This window comes from Sceloporus occidentalis, unplaced genomic scaffold (assembly GCF_023333645.1).
Source record: "Sceloporus occidentalis isolate IW3139 unplaced genomic scaffold, rSceOcc1.0.p SCAF_100, whole genome shotgun sequence".
NCBI classification, from domain to species: Eukaryota; Metazoa; Chordata; class Lepidosauria; order Squamata; family Phrynosomatidae; genus Sceloporus; species Sceloporus occidentalis.
Genome location: NW_028317080.1, coordinates 479,855 through 504,500, shown reverse-complemented (window position 1 = coordinate 504,500; position 24,646 = coordinate 479,855). Strand labels below are relative to the sequence as shown.

The 24,646-nt window shown below is 40.5% G+C and overlaps 1 protein-coding gene across 1 annotated transcript; it reads left to right on the top strand.

Moving 5' to 3' along the window:
* The first annotated feature begins 13,248 nt into the window (after positions 1-13,248).
* LOC149284017 (GTP cyclohydrolase 1 feedback regulatory protein-like) lies at positions 13,249-20,296 on the top strand. Its single transcript, XM_089497249.1, has 3 exons — positions 13,249-13,311; positions 17,416-17,510; positions 20,173-20,296. The coding sequence occupies exons 1-3, from the start codon at positions 13,276-13,278 to the stop codon at positions 20,294-20,296; spliced, it is 255 nt and encodes an 84-aa protein (XP_089353375.1). The 5' UTR covers positions 13,249-13,275.
* The last annotated feature ends 4,350 nt before the right edge of the window (positions 20,297-24,646 follow it).

The following is a 24,646-nucleotide window of genomic DNA, read 5'->3' as shown; positions in this document are numbered from 1 at the left end:
ACCAAATACACTCCATATATAGTTTGAAGAAAATATGCTTTTAAAATGTTTTTTTTTACCATTTGCCATTTAAAAAAAATGTCCCTGGATTTCATTTTAAAAATCTGGTCACCTTACTGTAGAGGACTGAATTGTGGCAGCTGATTTCAGCAGAGGGCAAAAATGCTATCGCCACGAGAAATCCACTGTTGGGGGAGACACTGTTCTCCCATCTGGTTCAGTCTCTTTCCCCGGGGAACCCCAAACCCGCTTGACGCTGAGTAAAGGACATACATGTGTGATAGCGTGTATAAATAATTTTTTTTTTCTTCCCGTCTCCCTTCACTTCTGTTTCTTTTCTATCTTTCCTGCTCTATTTATGTTCTTTACCCTCGGGTAAAATGCAATTTATTGACTATGCATCTGAACAACCTGTAGTCCTGAGTGTATTCTTGTCAAAACAAGCTTTTCAGAAAAAAAAGGGGTTTGGCGCAAATATTCATAATTTCCCCTACAAAATTGTCCGTTAAAATGTTATGTAATGAGTTAAAATCATACAGCTTTATTTTCCCATTAGTATACTGACATCATCTCTGTCTATTGTACAGGTAAAGATGATAAAACTCTGCCCAGGAGAAATTAGATAATTTTTGTGTGCAGTGGGAGAATGTAATAACCGCATGCAAGGTTATTGAGAGAAACTATACAATAATGCAGGCCTAAAGTGCATGCGGATATTAAAGATTGTATCTAACTCGTGTTTAGGAGAAAAATAATCATGGATTTAATATTTCACGGTGCCTTGATACACACAGGGCATATTAATGCGCACTACAAATGCAGTGCTTTTTTAATTTACATTTTAAGATTAATAAAATAGACAACCCCTTTGTATATTTTTTTTCTTCATTTTAGTGTCGCAGTTGATAATATCCAAGCCATTTATATTTTTTATGGAAATTTGGAAAAAAAAGGAAGCGCCTTGTGAACATCAATGCACAATTTATATGAGCATAAAATTAGCTTGGTGAATATGTTTTTTTTAAACGGGTTGTGGAAAGCCCCAGAAGGGCAACTGAATCACTAAGTGTAATAACACATACTGATAAGAGGATGAGCGTACTCTATATGCAGGTCCACACTGGCCAGCGATAGGGCCGGATTAAAGGCAGAGCAGATGGAGCAATTGCTCCAGGGCCCTATAGTTCTGAGGGGCCCTGCACTAAATGCTCCAGTGCACCAGCGCTGTGACGGTCCATACCTCTCACAACGCGGGGAGATGATCAGGTCCACCATGCAGCAACCATCCTCCCTCCTTCAACGGAAATAACATTATTTCTTGCCGAGCAGTGCCAGTGAGGGACGATGATGGCTGCACGTCAGCAAGGAAGTGGAAGTTCTGTGTGCATTTGTATGTATATATGTGCATATTATGTGACAACTTCACCTCTTTGCAGGCTGGAAACCATAGATAAAATGAGTATGTTTGTTTTTATTTCATAGTGGGTTTTTTTCACATAAACAAAATCCTAGCTCCCACTTGGTTTTCTGCTAGTGTAAAGGATAGGGTGTTCCGACCCAACTACTTCATAGGCCTGTTCCTATTCCAACATTGGACGGGTCACACTGTACCATAAACTCTTTTGAGAAATCAGCTGTTACTAACACTGGCTATGAACAAACCACATCTTTTAGTTTTTGGAAAGCATGCTCAGCTTCACCATTCCATTTAACCATAACAGACTTTGTACCTTTTGGCAAATCCGACAAAGGTACAGAGATAGTGGCAAAGTCTGGTAAGAAACACCAGTAATAGTTTGCCTGTCCCAAAAATACTTGTACCTGTTTAATATTAAGTGGCTTGGGCCAATTTTTAATTGCCTCAAGTGTGGATATTTGGGGTTTCACCAATCCTCTACCAACCACTAATCCAAGATGGGTAGGCATATAATTTGGATATTACCAAATTATCATTTCTAAAATGATTACAAAACCTTTATTGATCCATCTGGTTTTGGAATCAACATTACAGGGCTTGACCAATTACTATGAGATTCTTCTACCACTCCCATATCCTGCATCTTCTGTACCTCTTCCCTCAAAGCCTGTCTTCTAGCTTCTGGTGACCGATAATGTTTGAGATCCAATACTTTTCTTGGCTCTGTCAATATGTCATGTTTAATCATCATTCAACCTGTATCTTCTTTCACTGACATTTAAAATGGTGTTGCAATACATCCAAATCTCACCCTTGCATCTGTATTATTATGACTTGGGATATGGCATGATTGACCATGTGATAAGAGTGCAAACTGAAAATTCATAATATCTGGGTCATGGCAGATGCGTGTTATCAATGATTCTAAACCCAGAACACACATCAATGAGGATAGAAAAAATGTTGTGTTAAAACCTGCATTGAGAACCAATGGTTTAGGATGACTGTACTGCCATTGCAGTTATGGGTTTGATAAAAGTGCCTAGAATACTGAAATGGCTAAACACTTTTTGATATTGCCAAATGCCTTTTCAATGTTATGTAAAAGTAACAAGCACAGTTAAAGAAAAAAAAAAAACAACAACAATTTAATTTACATTTTGGTACAGCTTGTGCTCTGGCCAAACCCTGGCCTCAGCCAATTCAACCCATAGCATTGTTAATCAGTGGGACTTAACTTTCTTCAATTGCTGGGTCCATTATATGTTTTCAGGATGCCAAACTAACATTTATTTCTATGATATTTGTAAAACCTCACAAAAATGTTCATGACTTTGCCATTGGGGAATGGCGATCTAACCACCATGGGACTGTAATATTAAACAAGTTTAGTATCAAAGTCCAATCCTCCCCAAAAGTGGTGTTCATTGCCAAGTTAAAATATCTACTTAGGAACTGTTCAGCTGTATGTTTGTGGTTAGCCCAGAACATTCAACTTAAACTACTGTAACCAGATCTCTGTTGCGACAAAGGAAATTATTTCTGCCAAGTGGATAGCATCCAATACCTATTTGAACTTGCTGATCCCACGCTAAGAATTACGTTTTCTAAATTCTTTTCTCCAAGAAGATATATAGTTATAGTGTGTGTGTGTGTGTGTATATATATATATATATATATGTATATATATACATATATAACATATATATATATATATATATATATATATATATATAATAAATATATAAAACAGTTTTTAGCAGATGTAAGAATGACTTCAAAAACAAACATGTAACAAAATGTAAAGTGGGTGAACAGGAGAAAAATTTAAATCAAATGAATATTTGGCGTGACTACCCTTTGCAGCAATTCTTCTAGGTACACTTGCACACAGTTGTTTTAAAGGAATTTGGCAGATAGTTCTCCAAGATGTTTGCAACAACCTAACAGCTCTTCTGTAGCTTTATGGCAGCTTTAGTTCATGTAATCCCAGACAGACTCAGTGGTGTTGAGATCAGAGTTCTGAGGGTTCATGCCATCACTTCCAGAACTACTTGTTCTTCTTTAATCTGAAAATAGTTCTTAGTGACTTCGGCTGTATGTTTGGAGTCATTGTCATACTGCAGAATAAATTTGGGACCAATCAGATGCCTCTCTGATGGTATTGCATGATGGATAAATATCTGCCTGTACTTCTCAACATTGAGGAGACCATTAATTCTGACCAAATCCCCAACTCCATTTGCAGAAATACAGCCCAAAACCTACAAGGAACCTCCACTATGCTTCACTGTTGCCTACAAGCACTCATCCTTGTATTGCTGTGCAGCCCCTCAGCGCAAAAGCTGCCTTTTGCTACAGCCAACTATTTGAAAATTTGGACTCTTCAATCCAGAGCTCCTGCTGCCATTTTTCTGCACCCCAGTTCCTCTGTATTTGTGAATAATTGAGTTGCTTGGCCTTGTTTCCACATTGGAGGTATGGCTTTTTGGCCACAAGTCTTCCATTATGTCTACTACTGACCAGATTTCTTAGGACAGTCGGTGTGCTAAGGTCTCACTGTTTTCAGCCAATGCTGAGCTGATGGCATTGTTGGACATCTTCCGATGTGGCAAGTTATATGTTATATGGGAAGTAAGCATGATGTGTCTTTCATCTGCTGCACTAACTTTTCTCGGCCAACCACTGTGTCTATGGTTCTCAACATTGCCCATTTCTTTGTGCTTCTTCAAAAGTTCTTGTACAGAACATCTGCAACCTCCTGGCTGCCTTGAAATGTCTACAAAAAAACAAAAACTGTCTGCGCTTCTTACCCTAATAAAGTTGGCAACAAATATATAAACATAATATAAATGAGAGGTTTTGGTTATATGAATTGGCCAAAGCATAATTAAGCTCACCCGCCACGTCAAGGCACACTCTCAATAGGGTGAGAACCTACTCTCACTTCCTACATAGTGGACACACAAAGCAGTTTATACTGCTACCAAAACCTTATTAATGTGTTGGGGGAGGTGCAATTAAACCTCCTCCCCATTAACCCCTGGACAGCAAGCTGCAACCAGACTGATGAGGAGCCAACAACCTCAAATATGTGCAAACAGGGAAAAGAAAAAATGTCGGTGCGCTAATGTCTGCCAGGGAGAGACCTTGCGGCACTCTGCCTTGATGCCAACACTTCTGCTGGGGAGTGGTTATCTGGGCCCAGGTGTGGAGACCACAGTCCCATCCACCCCTCCTGGGTTAACATCCTTAGATAAAAGATCAATTAAATCCCCACACTATGTAACCTCCAATGCAAGTGCTTCTGCTGACACTGTGCTAGTGGAGACCACAGTCCCATCCACTACCACAGTTTCTGGGGACACAAATTAATTTTCAACATAATAGAATACAATGGAGGTAAAAACATCTTAGTGCATAATGGGGGGTACATTTTCACCATATTTTTTTATAGGAAATTAGATGATATGACTAAGTAAATGATATCTGAAGTGAGACCATCTTGTGCTGAAGAAACAATATATAATTTGTGTGAGTACATGAAATGAGAGAGAAGAAGATTACAGCTAAACACTAGCACCACAAAAAAACCAGCCTCAGTCATGAAGGCTGCAAAAAGGGAAAAAAAGAGGCTGATCCTTAAAAGGTTAATAATAATAATGATTGTACATTCAAGCCTCTTGATGTTTGAGTTTTGCAGATTTATTCTGCGTGGCTTACAAAGACTTTGTGTCATGTTTTTGATGCATATTGCTGCTGAACATGCCGAGGTAGGGCTCATGTTCAAAAACTGTGAGTTAAAGTTATGTCTTAAGATGGAGAATGCCCATTTTTCTCTGCTAAATGCTGTGCAAATGAAGCACCTACAGAAACAGACATCTTTGGATTTACTTTACCTATTAGAACTTCCTTAATGCCATTTAAAGCTTAATATAGTTTCCTCATTTATTTTAGGAACATTTTAAGTGGTTCTTTAATTTGTTTGATTTTGTAGGTTTTGCATTAAATTGTTCATATAGGCTTGGGATGACTTTGGTTATGTTGTCATCAAAAGTGATTTTAATCATTTTCCTCTCTCAATTCTTTTCCAGACTGGGAAAAAAAATATGCACAAAAGGACAGCGCCAAATAACCTTTGTCTTCCTGTCAGAAATTATGTGAAAAAAACCTAAAGAAAACAGACCCCCTTGCAGGGGCCTGTTTCTGTTGGCTTCAAGAGTTCTACATCCCACATCGGCTCCGAAGAGACAGGCCGGAGCCTGAGCCAAGTGAGAAGGAGTTGATTCATGTGATAAACGGCACCTCTGAGATACATTACCCACATTTTTATTGCTAGCTCGCACGCTAATACAGCATATACTCACTCTCAAGAGAACCAGGCATATTAAACTGGAAACACAATAGCACAAGTAGAGCCTCGTGCTTTGTAGCCCATTAATACTCTCTCAATGTTGTTTTTGAGCACATCCTACTCTGTTTTATTTTGTACATATACAATCCAAATATGTGGCAAGTGAAATATTACATTGCATAACATTTATTTATAAAGCTCCGGCAGATTCTGCAGCGCTGTTACAGTCAGTAGAACAATTTAGAAACACATACAATAACAAACTGGTGCAAAGGAGAAGAGGGCTCTTGCAAGCTTACAATCTAGTCGGTGGTTGGGGGGGAAGTGAGACAATAGGAGAGGACTGCTTGGATGGGGATGAGTTGATTTGGTTCCGATGATGTGTTGAAGCTGTTGATTGTTCAGATGGCTTGGTTATGATGATGGTTGGGAGTAATGGGAAGACTTGTTGTACGCTTCCCTGAACAGGTGGGTTTTCAGAGAGGTTTTGAAAGTTGTGTATGAGGCATGATGGAACGGGGAAGGAAATTCCACAGGAGGGGTGCGGCACGGGTGAAATCCTGAATACGGGAGTGGGAAGAGGTAACAACAGTAGAAGATAGCCGCAGGTTGTGAGAGGAGCGAAGGGGGCAGGTAGGGTGTATCTGGATAGGAGGATAGAGATGTAAGGGGGTTCAGAGTTGTTGAGGACTCTATAGGCCAGGGTCAGATGTTTACATTTGATTCTGAAGGGTATGGGGAGCCAATGAAGTGATTGTCATAGTGGAGCAGCGGATGAGGAACGGCGGCGGAGAAAAATTAATCTAGTTGCAGTGTTGAGGATGGATTGAAGCGGTGAAAGGTGGGATAGGGGGAGACCGGTTAGTAGGGAGTTGCAATAATCCAGGGGGGATATCACAAGGGAGTGGATTAGTAACTTGTGTGGAGGCAACAGGATTTGGTGAGGGACTATATGGGAGGGATGAAGGAAAAAACAGAGTCAAGGGTGACACCAAGGCAGCGAACCTGGACTGTTGGTTGGATAGTGGAGTTGTCAGCGGTAATAGAGATGTCAGGAAAAGTGGACAGAGCAGATGGAGGGATTACCATGAGTTCAGTTTTAGAGATGTTGAGCTTTAGGTAACGGGATGCAATTCCTGATAGACAGTCAGTGAGGCGAGTTAGAAGAGAGGGGGAAAGGTCAGGAGCAGAAATATAGATAAGGGTGTCATCTGCATATAGGTGGTACTGGAAACCAAAGGAAGAAATAAGTTGCCCGAGGGAAGAAGTGTAGTTGTAGAATAGCAGAGGCCCAATAACTGAGCCTTGAAGAACACCAATAGATAGCTGTAGGGGAGGGAAGCAAGTTCCAGTGGATGAGACACTAAAAGTACGGTTAGAAAGGTAGGAATTAATCCATGAAAGAGCCATGTCACTGATGCCATGAGCATGGAGGGTTTGAAGGAGGAGGTGTGGTCGACTGTGTCAAAGGCTGCTGAGAGGTCCAAGAGAATAACCAGTGAGAATTGGCCTTTTGTTTTATCTGCGAGGAGGTCATTAGAGAGTGCAGTCTCTGTTGAATTCTGTGGACGGAAACCGGACTGTAGAGGCTCAAGTAGAGAGTTTGAAGAGAGAAAGTTTGTTAGTTGATTGTAAGTTAATCGTTCCAGCAGTTTGGAAGGTAGCGGGAGAAATGAAACTGGACGGTAGTTTGATGGGGATGTGGGATCAAGGGAAGGTTTCTTTAGGATGGGGGAGATGATAGCATGTTTGAATGAGGATGGGATTACACCAGAGAGATTAAAAATGTGGGTTGGGGTAAGGACACTAGAGGTGGGAGGACAGCATGAGGTCATTCAGGAGGAGGACCTATAGCTGAAAAAACCAGAGGGGGGGCAAATTCATAGGACACTTCAGCATCCCTTTAATTAAAGAAACATCTTGCACCATGGCCTCCTGTTCCCAAATCTAATCAAAATATGGCACAGGCAGGTTGTTTGGGGGTAATGATATGCTGTTCATCCTATTAATTGACTGAATGTCTTTTTAATATGGCGGTACCCTGCCATCGGAAAGAGTGATTAGGAAGCGATCAATGATTACTGGAACCTTAAATGTACTTTTCAGCGACAGGGCACCATCATACTTCAAAGACATACAGTCATTCAATATGGCACTGCTTCCATAGCTCAAGGGGTGTTGCTACAACAGCAACATCCGATCAGGAAGATCCATGATGTTTCATGGCTTATTTATTGCCATTGATGACTGCATAGACTGTCTGTGCAGTTTTTAAGGGGTTTATTTTTTGTATGTGATTTATTTATAATTAAATTATGCAATTGCTATTGAAATTATATATATATACTGCTCAAAATAATAAAGGGAACACTTAAACAACACAATGTAACTCAAAGTCAATCACACTTCTGTGAAATCACACTGTCCACTCAGGAATCAATTCCACATGCTGTTGTGCAAATGGAACAGACAACAGGTGGAAATTATAGGCAATTAGCAAGACACCCCCAATAAAGGAGTGGTTCTGCAGGTGGTGACCACAGACCACTTCTCAGTTCCTATGCTTCCTGGCTGATGTTTTGGTCACTTTTGGATGCTGGCGGTGCATTCGCTCTAGTGATAGCATGAGACGGAGTCTACAACCCACACACGTGGCTCAGGTAGTGCAGCTCATCCAGGATGGCACATCAATGCGAGCTGTGGCAAGAAGGTTTGTTGTGTCTGTCAGTGTAGTGTCCAGAGCATGGAGGCGCTACCAGGAGACAGGCCAGTACATCAGGCGACGTGGAGGAGGCCGTAGGAGGGCAACAACCCAGCAGCAGGACCGCTACCTCCGCCTTTGTGCAAGGAGGAGCAGGAGGAGGACTGCCAGAGCCCTGCAAAATGACCTCCAGCAGGCCACAAATGTGCACGTGTCCACTCAAACGGTCAGACACAGACTCCATGAGGGTGGTATGAGGGCCTGACGTCCACAGGTGGGGGTTGTGCTTACAGCCCAACACCGTGCAGGACGTTTGGCATTTGCCAGAGAACACCAGGATTGGCATATTCGCCACTGGCGCCCTGTGCTCTTCACAGATGAAAGCAGGTTTACACTGAGAACATGTGACAGACGTGACAGTATCTGGAGACGCCATGGAGAAACTTCTGCTGCCTGCAACATCCTCCAGCATGACCGGTTTGGCGGTGGGTCAGTGATGGTGTGGGCTGGCATTTCTTTGGGGGACCGCACAGCCTTGCATGTTCTTGCCAGAGGTAGCCTGACTGCCATTAGGCACCGAGATGAGATCCTCAGACCCCTTGTGAGACCATATGCTGGTGCGGTTGGCCCTGGGTTCCTCTTAACGCAAGATAATGCTAGACCTCATGTGGCTGGAGTGTGTCAGCAGTTTGTGCAAGAGGAAGGCATTGATGCTATGGACTGGCCCGCCCGTTCCCCAGACCTGAATCCGATTGAGCACATCTGGAACATCATGTCTCGCTCCAACCAACAACGCCACGTTGCACTACAGACTGTCCGGGAGTTGGCGGATGCTTTAGTCCAGGTCTGGGAGGACATCCCTCAGGAGACCATCCACAACCTCATCAGGAGCATGCCCAGGCGTTGTAGGGAGGTCATACGGGCACGTGGAGGCCACACACACTACTGAGCCTCATTGTGACTTGTTTTAAGGACATTACATCAAAGTTGGATCAGCCTGTAGTGTGGTTTTCCATTTTGATTTTGAGTGTGACTCCATATCCAGACCTCCATGGGTTGATAAATTTGATTTCCATTGAGAATTCTTGTGTGATTTTGTTGTCAGCACATTCAACTATGTAAAGATGAAAGTATGTCATACGATTAGTTCATTCATTCAGATCTAGGATGTGTAATCTTAGTGTTCCCTTTATTTTGAGCAGTGTATATATATATATATATAATATATGATCCAGGAATGTAATAAAAATATAGGGCCAATACAAACTTCAAATAATTGGAACACATATAAATGTATGTGCGTCAAAAATAGGCAGCGTCACTTAGATGCAAACAAAGGTAAAACATTTAATACGAACAAAAATAGAATTAGAATATAAAAAGAAGATAACAAAAATAATACAAAACAAGTCTTACAAAGCCTTGGAAAGGAATTTAGTTCGTGGCATCTGTCCTATGCATTCCTGGGGATGGAGGGAGTGTTGAGACGTGAAGAGTCCATGGATGGCAAGTACATCTCCCCTCTACCTCTCCTGCCATGCTTCTCCAATGCCTAACTTATATACGGTTTGGATAATGATGTCAGTCTATTGGTCTTCATCTAATTGGGTAAACATGCTCACTAAGATCTTTACACGTCAAAACCCTTTTACAGTTACAACTATACCATGCATTAGCAAGTTACTATCCTATCTATAGAATGCAAATCCTTCATTCCATATTTAAGGTCAAGGAAACCCTGAAGCCTATCATTGAAACCTATTAATATATCTTAATAATCATTTATTTATGAACAATGATTACATATCTTTGACTATTGCCTATACCAATAATTATATATGGTCCATTTCTTAATTGGGGTTAGAAAAAATGTGTTAGACTCTTTTACAAGGAAGTAATCTGCCACTATGGAATCAAGAAGGAATTTTTTTCACTGCCGTGGCATAATTGCCCCAAGTAGGGTTTTTGCCTTCTTTTGGTTTCAACTGTGTGAAAGGTTGAGCTTGATACACTGAAGTCTTTGTTTTTTCAACCTACTATACTATACTACCATGCCCCCCAACTATCCTGATTTGAGCGGGGCAGTCCCGATTTTGGGACTTTGTCCCACTTTGCGAGGCTGATCAACAGCCTGCAGGGCTGGTTGGGAAGATCACAATCCCCCTCTAACCGGCCCAGCCAGGGGAGGGCTGGCAGCCTAAGGCCTGGGGGGCAAGTCTAGTCAACTGGCCCGTTGCACCATCAAAGCGGCTGCGAGCGACATTGAAAGCGGCCGTCGTGCGGCAGTCACTCCACCAGCGCCTAATGAAATTAAAGTGGCCGGCGTGCACGCACCGCATGCCTCAGCTCTTCATCCCACCACTTTTAAGACGTGGGAAGAGGAGCTGAGGCATGGCCATTGGGTCTGACAGCCGCATGATGCAGGGGGGTACCTAGAGTATTTGGCACCTGTGGCAGACCCTGTATGTGGCACCCCCCCCACACACACACACTTTAAAACTGCATAGTTTCTATGGTTAGGCAAACATTGACAGGGGTACAGCATATTTGTTATCATTATATGCTTAGGGATTATGCGGTACCACCGTCAATGTGTGCCTATACATTGAGCCAGACACTGACAACCCCTATCACTATATACTAAGCCAAACATTGATGTGGTGTAGGCTTACCACTTTAGTGACTGGCATAGTATATAGTAGGGATGCAACGAAATGAAAATTCTGGACTGAAACTAAAAATTCAGCATTCACTTGGCCAAAACTGAAAAAAAAAACAAAAAAAACCTTTAAAATACTTTATTAAAAGTAACACCAAAATTAGACAAAAAAATCAACAACAATATTAACATATATATACACACAAACACACATATATATAACAACAATCACAATCCTATCATGCCCAGGTTCTAGCATGTGCTGGCTGACTTAGCATGATAGGAGTGTGATTGCTGTTTGCAATTATATATATATATATATATATATATATATATTAATACTGTCATTGAATTATTCTGTCCAATAAAAGTGTTAACACACCGAAGTTGGACCAAAAAATAATTTATAACAGCAATCACACTCCTATCATGCCTAGGCAGCCACTACATGCTGGAATCTGGGCATGAAAGGAATGTGATTACGGACTCCCTATGCCAAGCTATCCCCCAACACTTACACATCCATGCTATCTGAAACCCTCATTCACAAACATTCAGCATAACACCCATCACTCTCACACACTTACATTCAGCATAACACCCATCACTCTCACACACTTACATTCAGCATAACACCCATCACTCTCACACACTTACATTCAGCATAACACCCATAACTCTCACACACTTACATTCAGCATAACACCCATCACTCTCACACACTTACATTCAGCATAACACCCATCACTCTCACACACTTACATTCAGCATAACACCCATAACTCTCACACACTTACATTCAGCATAACACCCATCACTCTCACACACTTACATTCAGCATAACACCCATCACTCTCACACACTTACATTCAGCATAACACCCATCACTCTCACACACTTACTAATCCACTCTTTCCTACCTTTTCTTCTTTCACTCTCACTTTTCCTCCTCCTCCTCTTCTTCTTCTTCCTGTCCTTCCGGTGCACTGAGCGCGGAAGACGGTGGGCGTGGCTTCAATGTTGTGCCGCGCGCATCGTTTCTGAAGGCGTGCCGGCATGGTGGCACCCCTCAGATGAGCGGCAGCCGGGACGGACCGCCCCCCTCCCCACCACGCCAGGTACGCATGACGGCCGCATTCAATCCTGCTCGCAGCCGCTTAGTTTTTAACTTTGCGGCCGCAGCCGCATTGAATGCTCGTCAGTCCGGCCCACCGGCCCGGATTTAGGGCGGCCTGGGGGGCAATTGCCCCCCTGCCCCCCGGCCCAGTCCGCCCCTGGGCCCAGCATTAGGGAGCTCTGCTTCCGTGCTCCCAAATCACTACGCGCCGGCAAGTGATGCGGAGTGCCAGGATATGACATCATCCCCGCGCTCTGCATCATTAGCTGGCGCATAGTGATGAGGGAGCACTAAAGCGGACATCTGAAATGACAGACCTTGCGTTCTCACAACAGGATGGAGGATGAGAAAGGTAAGAGATGGGGAGAAAGGTGTGTGTAAGAGCAGTGTAGGTATTTCTAAGTTGGTGTGTGTATGTGCATATATCTGGGAGCATGGGCAGTCATGTGTCAGGGCAGTGTATGTGTATGTTTATGGGCAGGTGTCTCTGAAGGCAGTGTGTACGTGGGCAGGTGTGTGTAAGGGTCCTGGGAGGAAGAACAACATTAGAAATTTTTTTACAGCAACAGAGACAACGTTTATTCTGCACTGGTGTCAGAAAAAAAACTTTTAAATCCAATTTTACTTAAAATGACGCAGTGAAGAGCTGCTAATGTGTGTCTATCATCTATCTATTAATCATCACATGGTTAAGACAAACGTTGGTTCCATAGAAAGCAGTAGCAGCGTAAAATGTCAAAGCCTCTGACAGATTTTTAGCTTTTCTAGACCCGGTTATGCTTTTTATTTATTTTTTTTGCGCTGGTTTCTAACTTTCTGTTGGAACTCAACTTCTCCAGTAACATGTGTTTGTTGCCTACAAAGCACTTCCGGGTACGCCCCTTGAGGGCATTGTTCAGTGCCAGGGATTGGCCAGTATTAGGGGGCGTGTCTTTGATGCGAAGGGTAACACGCTAGATGTTGCCTGGCAGGTAGATTGACAGCTGGAAGGGGACCGGCGTCCAGAGGTGTGCAGGGAGCCGTCAGTATGCCTTATCTACTCATCAGCACCCAGACCCGCATGGTGAGTGCACGATCTCTGTGTGTTACGTGTTCTCCTATCGATGCAACGAATAATGTGCTTCCCATGTTTACATTTAAAACATTAGACATTAGACGTCATATGTAATCTATAGGCGTTCAGGGGAGGGAGTGGGATATCCCCAGCCGGTATTTTATGTGTGAGGGTCGCGCAAAGCATACATTATGTTTGAATGATTTGTGTGCACGTCTGTTATATTGTTTAATATGCTGTTTACTTCACCTGTATATAGTTTATTATACGTTCTATCGTTTTGTTGATCTGTATAAAAGGCACACATTATTAACAATACAAGCTCTATCTATCTACCGATCTGTCGATCTATCAAGTAAGGAACAGATTTCAAAGAGACATCTGTGTGTTCATGAGCTCTCATCTTTCTAATTTACGTCAGTAATTTGTTTTGAGACAGTGGGAATGGGATCACATAAATATTAACAAAGAACACATGTTCTTTATTATAAGTAGTAGCAGATTTATATTTTGTTTGTACACAGAACCTATGGCAAAATTGCTTAATATTTTGATATATTGTGCTGTTTTGTAAAGAAAAAATAAATATTGCCATATTAGCCCAGGGAAAATTGAGTCTGTAGACTATCAAGCAAAGTACCTGTACTGGTTATCGTTTTGGAATTATTGAATTATTATTATTGTTTTGTTTTTGAATGATTGAGATTCCATGTTGTGGATGAGATTCATTTTTCCTGCATGTGTTCTACTGTATTTGCACAACGATGGATATCAAAGATGTGTGTAGTTTATCTACACAGCTAGTACTGTAAAGTGGGTATTGTCTCCTATAAACGTGGAGGGCCCTGGGTTTTTAGGGCCACCTCACTGAAAATATTTAGGGAGCTCATCTGCAATGCAAATGATAAAAAGTCCAATTTGACATCAACTAAAAAAATATAATATTTGACAAAATAATTTAAGAAACAGATCATTTATAGGAACAACAGCTCTTCAAAATTACATTAGATCTGTATAGCACCGTACATAACATTAATAGCTGTTAAACATACTGGTACAGCGGGCCCTGCTCTTCGAATAGACTCTATCTGGTGGTTGAGGAAGAAGTGAAGCGGAAGATGACTGCTTGGGTGAGGATAAGGTGATTGTAGTGAGTGCGATGTAGGTAGCTCTTTTGGTCTGGCAGGTGGACATAGCAGATGGCTTCTTTAGAATGCTGGTTAAGGGCATTAGGAGGGAAGGTTGGACGCTTCTCTCAATAGGTGGGTTTTAAGTGAGCTTTTAAAATGTAGGTGTAGGTGAAATCCTGAATACACAAGTGGGAAGAGGTGATAACGGTAGAAAGGAGATGCAAGTCATGGGAGGAACGAAGAGGGCAATTACGAGAGTTTATGGAAATGAGAGTAGAGATAAAGTAGAGTGCAAGGGCTCTGCAGGTCATGGTCAGGAGTTTGAATTTTATTCTGGACAGTATAGCGATTATGAGAGTGTGTAGAAATGAGTGTAGAGATATAGTAGAGTGTAAAGTTGTTGTTCATTTTAAATGAATAGCAATGTTTTGTTTTTTTTGTCTCCCAATAAGTTAAAATTTTATCTTGGAAACATATCAAGTATATATGCGTATATACATGTCCAGCTATTCATATGTACCTAGTCTAAGGCAAGCCTTTCATTAATTCCCCATGAAATAGTAACATTTATTAAAATGTAAACATTTTCTAAAAATCTCCCCTTCGTAATTTTATCATATAAATGTAGTGATACATAAAACATTAAAGATAAAGCAAATGTAGGTGATAGTTTACAATATGTCAGAGGAAGGAGACACAGTATAAGGAGTCATATTTCATTTTGGTACAAAATATGAATATCCACATGTGCATTACCCTTATTACATTACTGAATGCAGTAGAGGAATGTAATGAGTGGTACACATGTTCGTTTGTTATGTCCTCCCTATGATGATTTCACTGGAAGTTGTTGGCCCATAGGATTTGGTTATTACATCCTTCTGGGTCAGGGTGTGTGCTTGAAATGTCTGTACTTTGACAATTCCTAAATCCATGCACAGCTGTGTCCTCCCAGAACCAATCACATGATTATTGCAGTCATGTTATACCTACCATCTCATTGGCATACTTGGGAACTCTCTGGGTTTGACCCGGAGATTGCCAGGTGAGCGCTGCTTCTCCGGTTCTCTGGGTCAAGACCCGAATCCTCCAGGTCGTGGGAGCGGGGTCTTGACACGCCCTGCTCCCTGCCCATTTTTCCTTAAAATGGGGGATGTTTCCCGATGCCGTCAGCGGGAACTCTAACCGACGTCAGCGGGGCTGCTCACTGACGTAAGTGTGCAGTCCTGGCCGCGTTCCGCAAGGGAAGGCTCCGGGTAGCCAGAGCCCAGAAGTTCCCAGGAATGTTCATTAGTGGTCGCATTTTGACATAGGGAAGCACAATCTGCATGCTGCTGGCAGTAATGGTTCCAGAGCCTGATCTTGGGAGGGGCATAGTTGACCGATTATCGATCGGTCTCCCTGATTGATGTCAGTGGCCTAAACCTGTCACTTACAAGTAATCTGATAAAAAAAATATTTTTAAAAGTTTAAAAATTGAAATGCGCATGTTCCAGTTTTGCCCTCGTAGCTTCCTCAAAAAATGCATGAACCATGCATGTGAGGCCTTGTTGGAACCGGGGGATGTTGGTGAACAAAATGTGGTGTTTTCTTCCACTGTTGCACTTATGATGTGCAAGAAATTCAGTGCAACATTGAAATGTATGCGTTAAAAACGCAATAAAATAAATTTTCCGTGAACTTTGGCAGACATCAGTGAAGAAATAGCTGCCTGAAAACTGTCAAAATTAACCTAGTTGAATACCTTGACTTGTCTGCTGTTCATAAATATATACTTTTATGGGGTAATTTACAGTGGGGGGCTTCCAAAATATCCTAAAGGGACATGGGCCCAGTAAACCAATTTCTGAAAATTCCAAATTTGAAAACTTGCCCTCATAGCTTCCTCAAAAAATGCCTGAACCATGCATGTGAGGCCTTGTTGGAACCGGGGGATGTTGGTGAACACGATTTGGTGGGTTTTTTTCTGCAGTTGCACATATTATATACAAAATATAATATGAAATCTAAAGCAACATTGCAACATATGCAAAAAAAAAAAACCCCCAAAAATACCTCAAAATTTGGCAGCAATTGGCGATAAAATCCCTTTTTGAAAAGTGTCAAAATGACCCTAGTTGTACACCTTGACTTATCTACTGTTCATAAACATATAATTTTGGGGGGATAATCAGTATCTGTGACAACTATTGCAGTTATTAGACTACCATGCCAAATTTGAAAAAAATTACATTTTAAAAACATGATGCATGCCTTGCAATATTTGCCCTATACTGGTCAAAATAGATGAAAATCCTGGCCGTGTCGGGTGGTTTCCAAATCAGGACAAGTTAATGAATATATTTTGGATAAAATGCGGGGTTTTTTTCAATTTTTTCCCCCACTTTTTCCAGTTTATTTCAACAAAACAATGTACTACCCAGCTTAATATGGTTTCAAATGAAAAAAATGAAAAAAACAATATGATTTGTCAATATATGACAGTTGAAGAAAGACATAGCAAAAACACAAAAATGGCTCCGGGCCTTTAGCGACACCTTAGTATCAAAATCGCGGTCCTGAAGGGGTTAAAAAATTTATCTTGACAACAATATGCCTTCATCACGCTATTAATCATTTCGCTTGGAAATTCTCTTCTGAGCCCTACAGAGTGTCATTTATTTCATAGATTATTGAAGAAAACTACTTCTAGCACTGTCCATTTTAATATAGAATGTTTCCATATGAACACCATATATCTCTGTTGTACAAGACATATTGCTAGCAAATACACAACTGTTTTTTATTTAATTATGGGTAATAAGCAAGAGAACATGCATTGTGTTATGTGTGGTACAAATTTACAGATACACATTATAGCTTTAAGCCTATTACAGCAATATCAAATTTTTTTTTATTTCTATTCACTCAGTTTATGTATTTAAATGTCTCTATCCAATGACCTACTGACTGAGTAGTTACAACATGGATTTATTTTGCACAGGAGATTGGACCTACAATGGTGGGAGATGAATTCTCTGATCCACAGTTGATGCAACAACTGGGAGCCACAAGAAGGATATTGCCAGGAAATAATTTGTAAGTTTTTTTGTAATGTGTTGTGGTTAGGGATGTTCCAATACAATACTGCAGAGTCACAAGTACTAACATAACAATTTCAGGATCACCAGCCAGTAAAATGTTGTCATATATATTGAATATGCAGTGCATTTGTACTTATGTGTGGCCGCACATTATACTCTTATACATAACAATCTTGCCCTAAGGGTAAGAATCCAGTGTTTTTATAGGTGGGAACTAGGGATGCACCGATTATAGCGGTGGCCGAAAAGGGCATTATCGAAAAAAATAAAATAATCCTTCCCAGAGGCCAGGCAGCTTACCTGTACGTTGGTCGTGCAGGGCCCCTGCAGAAGTCTGCGAGTGAGAGATCTGCAGTTAAGGTAAGGGTGTGTGGGAGGGTGTATGAGCAGGTATGACTGATTAATAACAATATAAATATATATATATATAATTGTTAACAGCCAGGGCATGATAGGAGTGTGATTGCTGTTAACAATCATATATATATATATATATATATATATATATATATATATATAGTAATATATATATTAATATTGTTATTGCATTTTTTGTCCAATTTTGGTGTGTTACTTACTTTTAATAAAAGTGTAGTTAATTTTTTATTTATTTATTTTAAATGTGGGGTGGTCATTTCCGGTTCCGGCCAAGTGAATCCTGAATTTTCGGTTGCGGTCCAGAATTTTCATTTCAGTGCATCCCTAGTGGCAACCCTACGCGGCTGCAATGTTAGGCCGCCAGTTGGATATTGAATATGCCTGGCTGCAACCTGTGTGTGTATTTATGTATGTGTGTGTATACATATATGTGTACTCTATTTGAATTATATGGTTTTACATATACAGGACATAATAACAATCTTATTACACACATGGCTTCTCCATCTTGGCTTTATTTTTGTTGAATAAATTGTGACATGGTATAATATGTCATGTGTGGTTGTTCATCTAAAGTTTTATTTACCTATTTGTTAGACCTGCTAAGGAACAGATAATTGTTATTATATCCTGATATGTAAAACAATAGAATTCAAAGAGGGTGTAGTTTTTTCCACATGACTGTGTGTGTGTGGGTGGGTATATATATATATATATATATATATATATATATATATATATATAATATAACCTATCCAGCTTGCGGCCAAACTTATGTTATTTGGCGACTACTAGCCTTCTACCCAGTCTGGCATGTGGTAGAATGCATTTGAGGCCGTGGAAAATGCATTAACCCAGGCAAATCATGCAAAAACAGTTAGTTAATGACAGGCTTGGCATTAAATATGTCAAGAATACAATGTAATATCGATTTCTTTGCTTCGACAGTGTTGCTGTAAGGCCTCAATGTTGAAGCATTTAGCAACATTGAAATCTGCAGTAGGGGCCCCTGGTTTGAAAGGTGGCGAATAATCGCCTCATAAGCTTCAATGGTGTCACTGAAATGCCTGGATAGTGAGGCATTCAGTGCCACCGAAAACCCACCCCAGGATGGACTGTGACTGGTCCCAAGCACCACTGCGAGAAAATTTGGTTCTCGCAAGTTGGTGGCACCCATTAAAAAATAAATACGTTTCTAAGAGGGTCTCTCCAAGCCTTTTAATCATAATATGATTAGTTAAAAAAAACCACAAATGGGAAAAAGAATAGTTGGTAACATTTAAAAATAATTATGCACCAACAGGGGAACCATCCAGTTCCAACAAAATCCAAAAATATACAAAAAGTTTATTTTTATGAGTGAGTGCTAAAATTATTGCTGTATCTTCTCAAAAATCTGTCTAGCTTTACATGGAGGCAGAAGGACTAGATGTCAAAGTTCTAAGTTAAAAAACTGAATTGCACATGTCCCAAGTGTGGTTTTTTTTAGCCCCAAATAACCTGACAAACCCATACATGGTATCACTGTACTCAGGAGATGTTGCTGAACACAAATCAGGGTGTTGTTTGGCAGTGACATATACCAGGAGCTGTCAGAGTACAATTTGTGTGAAAATAAACCACAAAACAAATTACTTCCACAAAGTTTTTACAAAGGCTGGTGTTAGAATTAGTGCATGGAAAGTGTTACAATACCAGCATTTGAAATATCATGGGGTGTCTAGTTTTCAAAAACATGGGTTTGATGGGGGTTAATTGAAGTGGTGGGCTGCAAAGTTGTCCCAAATTGGACATGGGGACAGGATTACCAGATTACCAGAAATAGCAAAACGCTACTTGTACTTATTGCCTATAACTTGCTAAAAAAGCAAAACAACATAAAAACATTGGGTATTTCTAAACTCAGGACAATAGAATCTGTTTAGCACATTTTTACATTCGCTTTTGTAGATGAGTAAAAGATTTTTCACACAAAAGGAAGAAAAAGTGCTTCTTGTTCTAAAAAAAGCAATAAATAACTTGTTTGGGTTCACTAAGTGAGAGAGAAGAAAATCACAGCTAAATAAGGGCACTGCAAAAATGTTAAAACAGCCTTGGTCACGAGGGGTACAAAAACAGTCTGGTCCTTAAGGGGTTAAACACTAATAATAACAATTTAAGTTCTTTATTTTTCCTCAAAACATGAATTTGGCATGACAGCATGGTAGGATAGACAAAGATGTACCTGGAAGCATACATAATCGAGATTAACTTTTGTTTTTTGTTGTTTGTTACGGCAGTACAGAATATTTTATTAAGGAACCTCCACGTGTGGCTTTGGACAGACTGGAAAAAATAGGATACCGTGTTGTGAGCATGACCGGCGTGGGACAAACTCTCGTATGGTGTCTTCATAAGGAATAAATGCATCAGAGTGACGCAAATCAGATCTATGGCTAATCGTATTGCAACTATTGTGTCATTGCAAATAACTGTCAAAACGTCGCTGCCAAGAAAATGAAATACAGAGATGCATATGCAGTCTGATATCATATGACCGTATTTCTATATTTCTGTATCTTGATAATGTCACCAATTGCTAGCATCTGTCATTGTTGTTTACATGTAAATGTTTAGTTGTGAGCGATCCTTGGTCTTTAAGACAGTGTAATTGCCAATATTATTTTTATAACACCAACAATGTACACAGCATATCTTATAATACCTATATTCAAGGGGAATGACAAGACTAGAATAGACAGACTACGACAAAACGATACATTAGGTAAAGAGGAGCCTGCTTGCAAGCTTATAGGGTGGGAAAAAACATGAAGTATGAAGGAAGTTGAGAGGTAATGTGGGGGTTCTATTATGGTAGATAAAAGCGGGAGAGTGGAAGGTGGAAGTTATGGGACACCAAGAGTGCATTATTTTAGATAGGAAAAGGATAAATGAGGAGGAAAGCCTTAGCTTAGAATGTAAAGATGGAATAGTGGAGCAGAAATTTATGGAGCAGTATTATGGAGGTTTTTATATGTTAGTACAGGGATTTTAAATGTAATTTTTAAAGTAATACGGAGCCAATGGAAGGCTTCATAGAGTGGGAAAGCAGAAGAAGAGTGTCATGTAAGAAAAATAAGTGTAGCATATATTCATGTATGTATATGAATGTATGGTAGGCTAGCTTATGTGCCCATCATTGAAATGACATAGTCAAAGATCTTTCTCTCTCTCTCTCCCCAGATCTCCGTTTCTCTGTTTTCACTTTCCTCTTTACTCTCTCTCTCACCCTTCTCTTTCTCCTCTCCATCCTTTCATTCACTCACCCATTCGATTTTTCTCCTTCCCTCTCTTTTTCTCTTTCTTTTCTGCCTCCCTTTCCTTTTCTTCAACTGACCTTTCCTCCCCTTATTTTTTAATCACTTGGAACCTTCCCTAAATTTTTCTGGATGTTATCCAGCAGTCGATTCACTGTTGTTACATTTTATTGGAGTAATACTTCTCACTGCCAGATGCTCCCCTTTAGTCCAATAAATGTGCATGAATTAATATTACTATTGTATGAACGTATTTAATGCAAGCTCATTCTGCTATCTGTAACTCTACTGCATGACTTTACTAAATGCGCAAAGTTAGACAGGGTTAATTTCTTTATAACCTCAAAACCTTTGACATAAACCTTAAGCATTGCTTTAATTCACAGGCGGTATATTGTAAGGTGGTCTATACAATACTATTGGGTTTTTTCCATGTGTGTAACTTTGCATATACTAATTCTGTAAACAGTATACATTTTTTCCACTCATATATCATTAAAATGTTTTCTGCTATTTGTCAGTTTTTATGTAAGAACTGTCATCTTGATGCTTCATCATGTGTTTTCTACAGAAAATGGGTGGGTGTTCATTATCCGTTACATTATACAAATTGACATTTGGGTTGTTTCTTTCATTATATTAAAGTATCTGACAGGTAACCTTTGACCTTCACTTGTGCCAAAGGGTTTCAAAGTATAGGCTTGAAATCCATGCCACCATATTTTGGCACATGTAGACAAAAAATCTACTTGTCCCTCATGACAATCTATTTGTCCTGATACAAAAATAAATTTTAATCAAAACTGTATTTTCAAAAAGGTTCTATGTATTAAATTAATTAAATTAGGCATATGTATTAACAGCTAAATAATGTTTTCTTAAAGTTATATTAATAACTCCATGTCAGTAGCATAACCACACTCCTCATACAGAGCCTATCATCTTGGGGACTTCACTTCATGAGTTTCTCCTCACATCCACTAAAATGCGGAAGATCTGCTCCCTGGACTTTCTCCTCCAAACAGGGTCGTGTGAGGACATCGCGCCGGAGATTAAATGATGGAGAGGAGAAGCCAGGAAGAGGCTTCAGTGGCGACCTGCCACTAATTGGAGGATATCAGTAGGGCTGCAACTAACAATTATTTTCAGAACCGATTAACTGGGTGTTGAAAACAACCAGCAGAATAAAAAAAATTAAATTTTACATTAACATCTGTCAATTTGTGCACCCAATGCAGTGCCATGTCACAATGGCATTTCTCTAATTGCCTTCTTATTTTACTATAACATATTAATAAAAGCTATATGTTAAAGGTACAAGAACCCAAACACTATTTCTCAAACTAGGTTTTAACCCCTTAATGACAATCCACGTACATGTACGGGGTTGCTGTGCAACGAGATAACGACAATGCCCGTACATGTACATGTACGGCTTTGCAGCATCCACGGAAGCCTCACAAGAGAGGCTGACCGTGGATCCGGGGAGGAAAGCCCTCCCCGGAAGAAAAATGTCCGCCGCCACACCGATCATCAAAGATCGCAGCGGCGCCCGGCTAAAACAGCTTAGGAAGTGATTGGAATCGCTTCCTAAGCATAAACGGTGTTGCTGACATGCCTCGAAATCGAGGCATGTCAGTAACACTACCCCCCTACCCCGATAGCCTTGTGTTTGCTCCGAGGAGCAACCACAAGTGCCATCCTGTAAATGACATTCCGTCATTCACAGGATGGCATCAACAATAGATATGAGTTCATAGAGGGCCTATCCAGACCCTCTTGAGAACTCTCGAGCTCCTCCTGCAGGTTGAATGCAGGTACTGCATCCACCTGCCTGCTTGCATGGAGCGTATGATTGCACAACTAGACAACTAATCCCTTCCTAAGGGCACTCCAAAAGTGTAACTCTTTGACAAACATGACAATTAGTATAGTAACAAACCAGGTACACAAATGTCTTCCAACACACTTGTCACGGACACGTTGCTTACCCCCATGGTTTGCAAAGTTACACATGCAAGCTCTGCACTCCAGGGTGAGATACTTAATAAAGCAATATACCCAAATGTTACCAAAACCAAATGGTTCCTTAAGTGGTCAGTCCTGTTATGTACAACTTCCTGTAGTGACCAGTTTTCAAAAAATTAAAATGAAAGGAAGAAAAAAAAAACCCTAGTTCACAAACCTAATAGATATAATGTTCAGGAATTTTTCAAAATTGTGGAACGGTGCAGAATGTTCGTCGAATTACATTAGAAGTTTTTCATAGTCCAACAAGAGTTCACAGGAATTATTTATTGCTTACAACATACATCAAAAGTTTATCTACAATGGATAATATATAAGAGCCACTTTGTCGCCCTCCCTTCCATGCTCTGGTGTATTAGCCAGTTTCTCATGCTGGCGTTCCACTGCCGCAGCGGCTAGCCTACAATTCATTAAATATACAGGAAGGTAAGCGCACCCTAAAAAGTATACATATTTAGATTCAAATGCTACTTAAAAGCATCTGAGGCATAGATACTGGGGATTCCATCACACTTAATGGCCATGTATTAGCCAACCACTGGGCATATGCTGTGTTTCTTTCTTGTATGCACATGGTGCTCATTTCAGCAGCAACCCGGAATCTGAATTTATGTGCTTTTTAGGGTGTCCTTCCCTTTTTGGTATTTTTGTGCATTTTTGCAGGTTTTGACCAAACCTTAGTGTCAAGCGCCCCACCTGCCACACAGGTGCCTCATTAATGGTGCCACAGAGGGATTAAAGGAGAGTCTCAGTGGGTAAAAGGGCAGCGCAGTCCCCGATTCAGCTCCTTGGTAAGCAATACAGCAGGGGCATCCAACGTGCGGCCCTCCAGCTGCTGCAGGACTACATTTCCCATAATAGTCTTTCAGCTAAGGGGCTGGCTGAGGAGTATGGGAGATGTAGTCCTGCAGAAGCTGGAGGGCCGCACGTTGGACACCCGTGCAATACAGCCATGCAAAATCACCTAGGACTTGCTGAAATTGGGGTACTTTGACATAGTGATGAGTTAAGCAATATACGACCATAATGTGTGACAGAAACCCCAATATTTAAATAGTATTTGCTGGGTGTGCGTTCCTTTCTTGCTTCCTTGGACTAGAATTTATTGCACATAAGGCAATTTTTTGCTGCACTGATTCATGAAAATGGCATCGCTGCCCCTTTGTGCGGGCTGAGGATGGCACTTAAATGGTTAAAAGAAAGCTGTGTGCTATGTTTGTGGGTCACCCCGTGCGAAGGCAAACATTCGGATAAAAGAACATTCATCTACTCAATAATAACAGCTGGTATTCACAACTAAACCGGATGATGTCTGTCCATTAAATTGTAACAACCTCTTATAGATGCAAAGCTTTCATGGAACCGGAAACAACATTTATTTATTTATCTGTATTATTTATTTATTTTTATTATTATTATTATTAACCAA